This window comes from Scomber scombrus, chromosome 15 (assembly GCF_963691925.1).
Source record: "Scomber scombrus chromosome 15, fScoSco1.1, whole genome shotgun sequence".
In the NCBI taxonomy this organism is placed as follows: Eukaryota; Metazoa; Chordata; class Actinopteri; order Scombriformes; family Scombridae; genus Scomber; species Scomber scombrus.
The window spans coordinates 24,771,837-24,782,219 of NC_084984.1; the positions used below are offsets into that span (position 1 = coordinate 24,771,837).

General features: G+C 38.6%; 1 protein-coding gene across 1 annotated transcript; it reads right to left on the minus strand.

Moving 5' to 3' along the window:
- Nucleotides 1-13: 13 nt before the first annotated feature.
- Nucleotides 14-10,294, minus strand: pum3 (pumilio RNA-binding family member 3). The gene is made up of 18 exons (XM_062434813.1): nucleotides 10,232-10,294; nucleotides 8,600-8,667; nucleotides 8,299-8,514; nucleotides 7,820-8,006; nucleotides 7,073-7,148; nucleotides 6,612-6,705; nucleotides 5,819-5,885; nucleotides 5,544-5,718; nucleotides 5,248-5,351; nucleotides 4,289-4,367; nucleotides 4,027-4,125; nucleotides 3,473-3,526; nucleotides 3,262-3,342; nucleotides 3,012-3,154; nucleotides 2,694-2,916; nucleotides 2,493-2,580; nucleotides 1,453-1,543; nucleotides 14-1,357 (listed from the first exon to the last, which is right to left on the minus strand). Exons 2-18 carry the CDS (start codon nucleotides 8,664-8,666, stop codon nucleotides 1,228-1,230), a joined length of 1,974 nt encoding a protein of 657 aa, XP_062290797.1. The 5' UTR covers nucleotide 8,667; nucleotides 10,232-10,294; the 3' UTR covers nucleotides 14-1,227.
- Between the last annotated feature and the right edge of the window lie 89 nt (nucleotides 10,295-10,383).

The window sequence follows — 10,383 nt, forward strand, 5'->3', positions numbered from 1 at the left end:
GTCTGAGATGCAGTTTAGTCACAATAAGCTTTATTTTGCCATTTTCTTTCCAGCTGATAAAACAATCACTCACAAGTACAAAATGTTACAAAATATTTCAGAACAATTTCAGACAGAATGAACTGCTCGGTTAACGTTTTTCTTAATAACTCAAAAAAACCAACAATAATCATCAGTTTTGTACCTCAGTAGAGGGTGAGGTCTAATTTATACACCTGTGACAAACTGATGACTGATAACTGGACAGTAGCTGAGCTGCTGTTTGTATCCATTACATTTCACCCTGATGATCAAAACAACCTGTGGATTGTTTCTATCCATGCAGACAGTTTTGAGATATGTGACTCTGTTTTCTAGTGAAAGAATGTTTCCAGTGGAACAGGGACACCATGTCTGGAAATAAGAGGCAGAAATCTCAAAACCTGGACGGATAAAAATCTGCATCTGTATGGATAGAAACAACTGGAGAGAAGTGATCGGTTTTTTTTAACCTAAACTGCAAAAAGAGGATGTTTCTCTTTCTCAATACTTCTTGTTTTACACACATTTGACCACATTTTAATAAGAAACTTCCTCATTTACTGTTTAGTTCTCGTTTTAATTTGCTGTTAATACAAACTCAACACTTGTCCTCGTTAACCTGTTGTCCTGATTAGCATCATGTACGTTTCCACAGCAACAGTCAGGTCACACATACTGCTATTGATACTAATACAGTGACCTTCAACACTTCCTGCATGTTTCATTTTAACAGCCTTCAGTAGCTCAAGGCAAATTTAGGGTCATAGATACTTATTGATTATTGACTATTTTAACAGTTACTGAAAAAAACAGCAAAGTAAAATTAAATTACTAGATAAGAACAGTATGTGTTGAAAAAAAGAAGGTATGACATCACCTTTATTTATAACCCAGCTCTTATGAGACTTTGCTTTATTAGAGAACTGGTGTGAAATGTTCCTGTGTGGGAAAATGTAACTCTGCTTATATACAACATGTGTGTATTTTAACCATTCTTCCTCAAAGGTTCCAGACAAACTTGCGTCCATTTATCCATCAATGACTCAAAATAACACAACAGCGTTCCAGGCCGTATCCGCATCCCGACAACATTCCCGCCTGCTGCTACAAACGGTATCTCGTTGGTGTTTCCTGGAAAAAAAAGAGTCACTGCTGCACAGGAAGTGATGCACTTCATGCCACCAGCTGGTTTGAAGTCACATTTCTCTACTTGTTGAGATTCTCCAGCAGGATTTCGGCTCCTTTGTTGTTGCTGATGCTGCTGAGCTCTGACGTGATGGACTTCAGCGCCTCCTTCACCTCTGACGCCACAGTTTTGTCACAGCTGTTCAGGAGGCTGCACACAAACACACACACACACACACACTTTAAAACCACATATGCACATCTTTTCTAGCTTATACCTTTAAGTAACAGCGCTGCATCACTGACCTGCAGAGCACCATGGCTCCTCTGTTGACTTTGACCCAGCTCTTCATCTTGTCCGTCCCCACCGTGTCCACCAGTATCCTGCCGAAGCGCTCTGACGGGGCGAGCGAGGCACACGGGAACAGAGAGAGAGAGAGTCATTAATCTTTTTACTTTTACTCAGCGTCACCAGGGAGACTGTGTTCCTGTCCTCTTTGTCTGCTGGCAGCAAATCTTTAAATCTGGACTGAGATTAATGCAGTTTGGTGGAAAGTTGAGTCATGAACTAACAATGAAATGGGCAGTTTTGGGTGCTGTTAGCGCCCCCATGTGGCCATTAATTAAACATTTCACCTTTTCATTAAGCGCAGGCATAAAAGCAAAATGTGTTCAGTACAGTCTAGATCTGCTGTGTGATGTGATGTAAAAAGATTCAATCTGTAAAAACACACAGAGGATCACTTCTTCTGTTCTGAAGGTACTCAGAGCAGTGCTGAGATGTTACATGACATGGTTTTTATTTTGCAGAATGATGAACAGATGTTTACTTCTGTGATTCAAATGTATAAACATGAGAGACAAACTATGGGCTCATTAACATGATGCAAATTAAGAAACGAGCAGCTGTGTAGCTGATTCCTTTTCAGTTCAGAATCATTAGTTACATTTAGACATGAAGTGAGTCGTGCAATATTCAAAATGAATAAAAGGTGATGAGGTGATCATAGAGGATTAATGGGAAATATTCCAGTGTTTGTAACTGACTACAAGTGTTGGTCAGGTAAAACTAAAGAATACTGTGCAATGACAGTTAAGTGTGCTTGTTAGTTAGACAGTGGTTATTACAGTTACTCCCAGACAACATGAACTGAGTCCAACAGCTGACCATAAAGAAGGAAATCAACCCTGAAATTATAGGAATGATTTTACAGATTTTAAAATGTGAAATAAATGAGCTGAACATGTCAAAGCACCAGCCTGATCACTACGCATCAGCTGACACTTTAGAGCCCAATTACACACTCCTGTAGAGTGTGTGTGTGTGTGTGTGTGTGTGTGTTTACCTTCTTTGCCAGCCTCTGACAGTGTGAGGTCCTGCTCTATCAGCCATTTCAGCACCAGATGTCCTGCTGGATGTTCGGCCATGTGAAGCTACAGAGTGAAGAACAGAAACTCATCAACTCACTTATAAAACAACAAGGCAGGTTAGTCTGTTTCACTGCAAACTGCACGACTTGCATTAATCAGACAGAAAATACACATACATCTCCTTTAATCCCTCCTGGCACTAACTCCTGATTGGCCAGCATAGCCACGGACGTCATGGCGGGCTTCAGGTCTCCGCTAGCTGAAGCCAGGATGTCGCTGACGGTGACACTGGAGGCTTTGTCCATCACCATGGCTGACGTGTTTTCACAGAGGTACGTCAGCAGCGGGGGGGACACGACTTCCAGCAGCTCCTTCCTCCGAACCGCTGCGTCCTTTTTACTGAAGAGAGGAGAACAGAGCTCGTCATTTATCTGAGCGATTTCACCTATTCGGGATCGTGTTTGTTTCAGTTCATTTCTAAATGAAAGCGTTACCTGTGTGTGTTTCCGTCTCCTTTCTGCAGCACCTTGATGATCTCAGGCAGCAGGTGAGCGGGGTCTCTGGGGCTCAGCAGGTACAACAGCACCTTCTTACCGTATTTATTACTGATGACCTCATCCAGAGACAACAAGATCTCCTGAACAGGTGGGAAACACAGGTGATGTCATCATATATTTTAGTGTGTTTGTTTAAATAGTGACTACAAGTTTCCTCATGTCTCATAAATGATGGGATCACACTTACTGACAGCACAGCCTGTTTGACCAGCTTGGTGTCGTCCACACAGTCGAATATGGCTAAAAGAACCAGGTGACCAAACTCTCCCTGGAGACAAATAACAGTCAAGTGTGATCAGATGTTTCTTATATTTTCTCTAGTTATAGAATCATTTGCTAATAATACACTGTCGGCTTGTTTCTATTCATGAATAAATGAAGCAGCAGCGAGAACTCACCGTGGCAAACTTCACCATGTACGTCTTCATAGTTTTGATGATGATTTTTCTGTCCTGAAACATGAAAACAAACATTTTAATCAAAACAAAGACTTTTATGTTACTTAAACTCTTATTTCCTGCTAAATATCTAAATAGAGATGTGTATGAGGTGTGAAAAGTGCCAATCTGAGGATTATGGGGACATAGCAAAAGAAGTTTCATGTAATATTTAATGTAATGTGTGAATGTGTCCTGCAGTATGTTGTTTAATATCAATAACTGACCTCCTACACACACATAGTTATATATTAGGCAGTATGCATGTGTCATATATATATGAATGTTGCAGACCTTCTTACTTTATTTGGCTTTACATAGTGTGATGTGGGTCTAATTTTCCTACCTTTTTTATATTGTTAATATTTGTATTGATATGTTTTGACTATAGGTTGTTTCTTGTCCTTGGTCGATTCAGGTTATCTGTATTTGAGCCTGGTTTAAAATACAACTTTTTTTTTTAATCTTAATGTTTTCGTGTGTGTATGTATGTATGTGTGTGTATGTAGACCCACCTTGGCTGTCCCGTGCCACAGACAGTTCATGGCCACTCGTGCTCCGTCGTGTGTGTGAGCCATGTAGACGACAGACTCTCTGATGGACTCGATCATCTCCTGCTCACATCACAGAACAAACAGCTGAGTCAGTAATACAGTCAGCACTTACTGAGCTGTGATATCATCAGTTTAAACTTAACTTCTGAGTTTGATACTAATAGTTCTACCTCAGAAACATACTACTGTACAAATATTTATGAGAGATTTGACAGCTGCTCACCGTTCTCTGTTTCTCGGGGGCGAACTGGAAGAAGTCCATGAAGACTTTATGGACCAGAGAGTGTTTGATCACCTGCTCTCTGAAACACAACAATGCATCTTTTAAATCTTTGAATACTTTTTGATAAGATGCTGACATTCAGATTTATTTTAGACATTCTGGAAAAGAAACACATGAACACATAATGATTATGATCATGTACCTTTTTTATTTGGAAAATAATCCTAATTTATCATATTTTCAATTGAAGCATATAAAAAATGATACTGATTTAAATGACATTTAACTTGACATGTAAAAGACAGATTGAAAGCTGCTCACAACAATTCATGTTTGAGTTTGCAAACTTTATTACTTTTATCTTCATCACAATAAATAATTGAACTTTCAGATAAACAAGCAAGAAGAATTCACATAACTCATCTAGTTTTATAAAACTCTGATTTTAATTAATTATTATTATATTATTGATCTTGGGGATTCAGCTTTCAAAGTTGTTCTGGTTGAGTCTTAAAGCAAATATTAATTTTTTTCCATCATTAAAACAACATGAATCCTATTAAAACTATTTGCATTTCACATAAGTTTTTTCTTGTCATTTGTATATTTCTGTTCTTTTGTCTTCATCACTGATGTAGGACTGCTGCTTACCATTATTTCTCCTATTAATCCTTCAATTATTAAATGTCAGAAAACTCTGAAAAATGTCAAAACATCAAACGTTTCTGGAGGCTGAGGTGACAAATGAAATCATAAATGAAAGATAATAAATGTTTAAAGCTACAAAACTGCAGAAACTAGAACCACTGAATTTTTGATGCTTTGCTTACTAAATTAATTAAGTGATTAAACCATTATTTTAAAAAAGTGTATTAACATTCCGTTAATCAGAACAGCTCACTAACTCTTTAACTACTTGTACTACAGTGTTTTATGTTTTAAAGGTTTTATTTTCTTACTTCTGGGCCATGGGAGTGAGACTCTGCTTCATCTCATCGATGATGCTGTTCAGCTTGTCAGGGTTCGCCTCTGCCACCTTCTCAATGGTGTTACACACTGTCGACTGCACAGAGAAATGTTCACATCAGCAGATAGTTCACACAGGTATACATGGTGACTTTAAGTGTGTGTGTGTGTGTGTGTGTGTGTGTGTGTGTGTGTGTGTGTGTGTGTGTGTGTGTGTGTGTGTGTGTGTGTGTGTGTGTGTGTGTGTGTGTGTGTGTGTGTGTGTGTGTGTGTGTGTGTGTGTGTGTACCTTGCAGATAGTGAAGGTGTTCCCGTACAGCTCCTCAGTGAGCATGAGTCTCTGTGCCAGCACGGCTTTGTCATTGTAGGCGTACTCTATGATGGACGAGGCGGCTGCGTGACGGAGCATCGTACGCACGTGACCTTTAAATGTCTGCATCACGCCCGCCACCACCTCCTTGTTCCTGAGAGAAGAAAACACACAGAGAATGAATACAAGACAACAACATTTTGATTTTTACTTTTTTCCTGCTTTATGACAGACACTGTCGTGTGTTGACTCACCCGTACATCAGCAGCTTTTTCACCACGTGTTTGCCGTACTGTGACTTACACAAACCAATGACGTCCTCTGTAGGAGATGAAGAAAAGATCCAAAAAAACAAGGAAACATGTTAATTAAATGAGTTTCTGCATGTTTCTATTAAAAATGAACAGTGTGACAAGCATGATCACATGAATTAATAAAACTATAACATGTATTCATCCGTACAACTGATGAATTATTTAATCATATATTCCAGGTTCAATTGATTGACACTGGTAGTAAATGTATACTATAAGAACCATTATTTAGCACCCTACATGTTTTAGAGAAAGTGTAAATCATGTAAATATATATCAAATTATTACTATCTGACAAACATACTTTTTCACTGTCACATCTGACTACATGGAAATGAAACCAATATATTATTAAATGTTTATTACTCATAATAATAACACTCATATTATCAATGATAGCTGTTTAAGTTAAAAGAACAAGAACCACTTTTTAATGTTTTCTGTATTAATCAGATTACAGTTAAGACACATTAATAATGATGGCGAAGCAGGACAACTTCCAGAGATCCTCCATATGACACTTAAATGTCTCAGAAACAGCTGATCAGACTTTCATAAAAACGAGGGAGACAATTAATCTCATTGCAGCTTTTCATTAAAAGATGGCACTGACTGATAAAATGTGCCTCTGCAGTATATATCTGTGTTAAAGTGACTGTGACTAAAGTTTGTGTTGCTCTTATTTTTTCATTAAAGTTCACCGATGGAGCAAAAGAAAAACTTGTCTGCTCACCTTTGAGCTCATCAAGCACTTCCTGTCTCTGCTCGTGGTTACCGAACTGGATGAAACACTGCAGCACTCGCACAGAGTCGTGAGCGAACGCCATCTGGAGGAAGAGGATGACAAGAGCGAGGCTTTTCATGTCTCACATCTCCAGATCTCAACTACTCCCTTGATGAGCACAATTTTAGTATTACTGATAGAAATTATAGACAAAACTAACAAGTTGTAATAGAGCCGAATGATCCTTTAAAAGATGTAGTACACAATGTAAATCCATTAAAAACAGCTTATTTCTAAAGGGAGATTTATCAGTGTTTAAGGGTAAATGTTCATCGAGTGTATGAGAGCTGGCAGCAGGACTAAAACTGAAACAGAACCAATAGAAAAATGGATGAGTTGATGTCCCACCCACACTGTTTGATCGACAGGTGATAAGCTGACTACACACGATTCTGCAGAGAGACGCTCACCTGTTTGATTTTCCCGCGAATCAGATCGTGAAGCTCCTTCATCAGTTTCTGCTTCATGTCGTTGTCACACTTTTTCCTGTTGACACACACACACACACACAAACCATCACCATCTGTCAGGGAGCTTCTGTTTTAGGGCTGGGCAAAACGATTATTTTTTTAACGATTAATCTATCGATTATTTTTTTCAATTACCTAAACGATTATATTATCGATTATTTTCACATTATTTGATTACTATAGCAATTTACACATTATGAATATAAAACAACCCATTGATTTCTCATAACATTTCAATATTTATTTAACATTTCTTTAATACATCCCTTCAGAGTATTGCTCCCAAAATCTCTCCAGATAGATGAGACTTGAACTGCCTGTGGAAGCATTTCCTTCATTTTACGTGCTTAGCTACAGTCATTGCGTTTTGGACTCTGAGCACTTCCAAAACGTCGGTGACCTACACTTAACCATGTACCTGAATGCCTCCTGTGTAGACACTCGCTGTTGATCATCTAAACATGTTGCTAACGCTACGCTTTCTGTCTAGACGCAGGGTCAGAGTGTCCATTTCCTTTGCTTTATACTTTTCTCTCTTTAAAGTACTCTTCCCAGCTTTGCGCTGCCGCCATTTTTTTTTTTGGACCGACGTGTCGCCCCAGCCCTATTCTGTTTACTTCAAAAGGTAATAAAGGCACATGTGCAGCCAGGGTTAGGGTGTGTGGGTGTGTGTGTGTGTGTGTGTACCTCCTGAGGTCTCCCCACACTTTTTTGGATTGACAGATGATCTGGAACATGTCCTTCCTCTCCGCCTCCTGCCGGCTGTTCTTCAGGTCTTTCTTCCTCTGCTGCCTGTTCTTCTTCTGCTCCTCCTCCGTCAGCTCCCTCTTCTTCGGCTTAAACTCGCCTTTCTTCATCCTCTTTGACTGCGGACCTGATCAGACACACAAACAAAATGTATTTAACAATCGTGGAGAAAAGATCCTGGCAGCAGTGAAACACAACTTTAAGTTTTGTTACTGTTTCTTTAAGAAGAGTGCAGAAACAAGCAGCCAATCACAGCCCAGAGATCCACTGTTTTTTTACTTTTAGATTCATTTCAGTTCTCTTTTTTTATTTATATGTCTTGGTGAGGACTAACTGTGAATTCATGAGGAACATGATCAGCAGCAATGAGTAATAAAACACTAAAAAATATGCAAAGCAACAATCAAGTGTTTTCTCACCATCTCCTCCTTCTTCATCTCTCCCTTTACCCGGCGGCAGTTTCCTCTTCTTCAGTCCCTTCCCATCTTTGGAAAACCCAGATTTGAATTCTCTCTTGCCGCCATCTCCACTCTTTCCTGGTTTGCCCTTCCTTTCTGCATTGTTGTATGGTTTGAAGGGTTTTTTACCGCCTGGTTTGCCGCCTGGTTTTCCACCAAGTTTGGTCCCTATGGAATCTGGACAGAGTGAGACAGCCTGATGACAAAGCTGGTTTAAAGTGATGGTGAAAACGTAGCTGGTTTATGTTCAAAAATGGCTTACCTTTGCCTTTCTGTGTCAGCTTCTTTCCACCTTTGGGGGAGAAGGGTTTTTTGGGTTTTGCCTCCATTCTATCATACAGAGAGAGAGAGAGAGAGAGAGAGAGAGAGAGAGACACACAACAGCAGAAAGAGGCGTGTAATCAGAAATCTGGGTTGTGTAACATTGTACACACCATAATTCACAGCTCAACAGGGAAACACTAAGAGGGAATCTGATGCTAAAAAGACTGTAAATGTGTCAGATATCACTTGATATGACTAACTCAGACTGCTGAAACTGAATAGAAGCTGATCATCAACTTTAAATGACTGTGGACACACTATGGATATTGTCCTCCATCACTTCCATTGAAAACACATTTAAAGGAGATCTTTTAATAGTCTGTATGAACAGGAGGAATGATAGTTGTTTTAAGACACACTTGAAAACTGTGAAGCTGTCCTTTAACAAGATTATCTGGTCTAATAAGACATTTTGAAGATCTAGTTTAAAGAGAATCAAACGTTGCAGGAAAACATGTAAGGAAACTTCAGTCTATACATCAGTATGACAGGATTTATATTTAAAAAAAAGATGTTAACAACCAGTAAATGTATAATGTTAACATCAAATTTAAGCACATTAGGTTCAGCATATGAATCAACATTAGACTGGACTTTGATAGGACTTTAAAAAACAAATGAATGACTTTTAAGGGGCTGATATTTCAGGATATTACAGAGCTGCAAACACACTGTAAGCCATAAAGATGCATCTGTTGTTTAAATACAGTCAGTCTAAACAGTATTTCTACTATCTAACATCCCATCTTACCAGACTTCTACATTTCAGACAGTTGTTCCACCTTAAGTTCTAACAGTATGAACAGGAGGAATGATTACCTTTACTATTCATATATGGACACCTGACTGCTGGTTTAAGACACTTAACAATTGTGAAACTGTCCTTTAACGAGATTATCTTGTCTAATTAGACATTTGAAGCATATTAGGTTTAGCATAGGAATAACACATTAGGTTGGGATTCGGAAATAAGATCAAATATGTATGTTAAAAAACAAACAAATTAGTGACTTTTAAGGGATGCTATTTAGACACTATAAACCTTAAATATCGTTGATTATATGTAGTCTGCACAGTATTTCTATTGTCTCACGTCCTATTTTACGAAACATTTCAGTGAAAACGTACTAAACCTTTCAGACAGTTGTTCCACCTTAACAGAACTTCACTGTTAAGAGTCAACCAGCAACATGAAACCAGCTAACTTTAGCTTACTACATGAAGCTTAATGAACACTCTGAAAACAGAAATGTACCATGACTAGTTATCTCACTTTTCATACTTTATTGGCTTTTTTTTTTTTTTTTACTTATGAGTTCGTTAATTTTACATTTTAATGCAGCACATTTACTCAACATGTGTATATTCTTAGACTGGCGTGTAGCTGCGTTTACTTGTCTGAATAGTTTTGGTACTTTTCCCACAAGCTAATATGCTAATAATACCATAAACATAGCATGTCAGTACATATTAAAGAGCTACAGATGAACAGCCTGCGGTTCTGTGTTTTATTAGCACTGTTCATTCCTCTAATAACCGCGTTTATAACATATTTACTGTGGTTACTTACATTTCATATGCTCTCACACGCTGCCCTGCTGTACATGTGTTCCTTAACCAAAACGCTTTACGGCACTCAACGTCCAATCAAATTCAAGCGTCGCTGCCGTAAAATGTAGTTTGTTGCGACAGCGCTTTATCGCAGAAAAGTGACAGAGAATT

Bases quoted from the DNA above. Each gene is read 5' to 3' on its own strand.
- pum3 (XM_062434813.1), bottom strand. From the start codon at position 8,666: ATGGAGGCAAAACCCAAAAAACCCTTCTCCCCCAAAGGTGGAAAGAAG. The intron at 5,352-5,543 runs GTACACACACAC...TTCTCTGTGCAG, and splicing joins ACACCTTCACTATCTGCAAG to TCGACAGTGTGTAACACCAT. The intron at 2,581-2,693 runs GTATGTGTATTT...TTCACTCTGTAG, and splicing joins CAGGAGGGATTAAAGGAGAT to CTTCACATGGCCGAACATCC.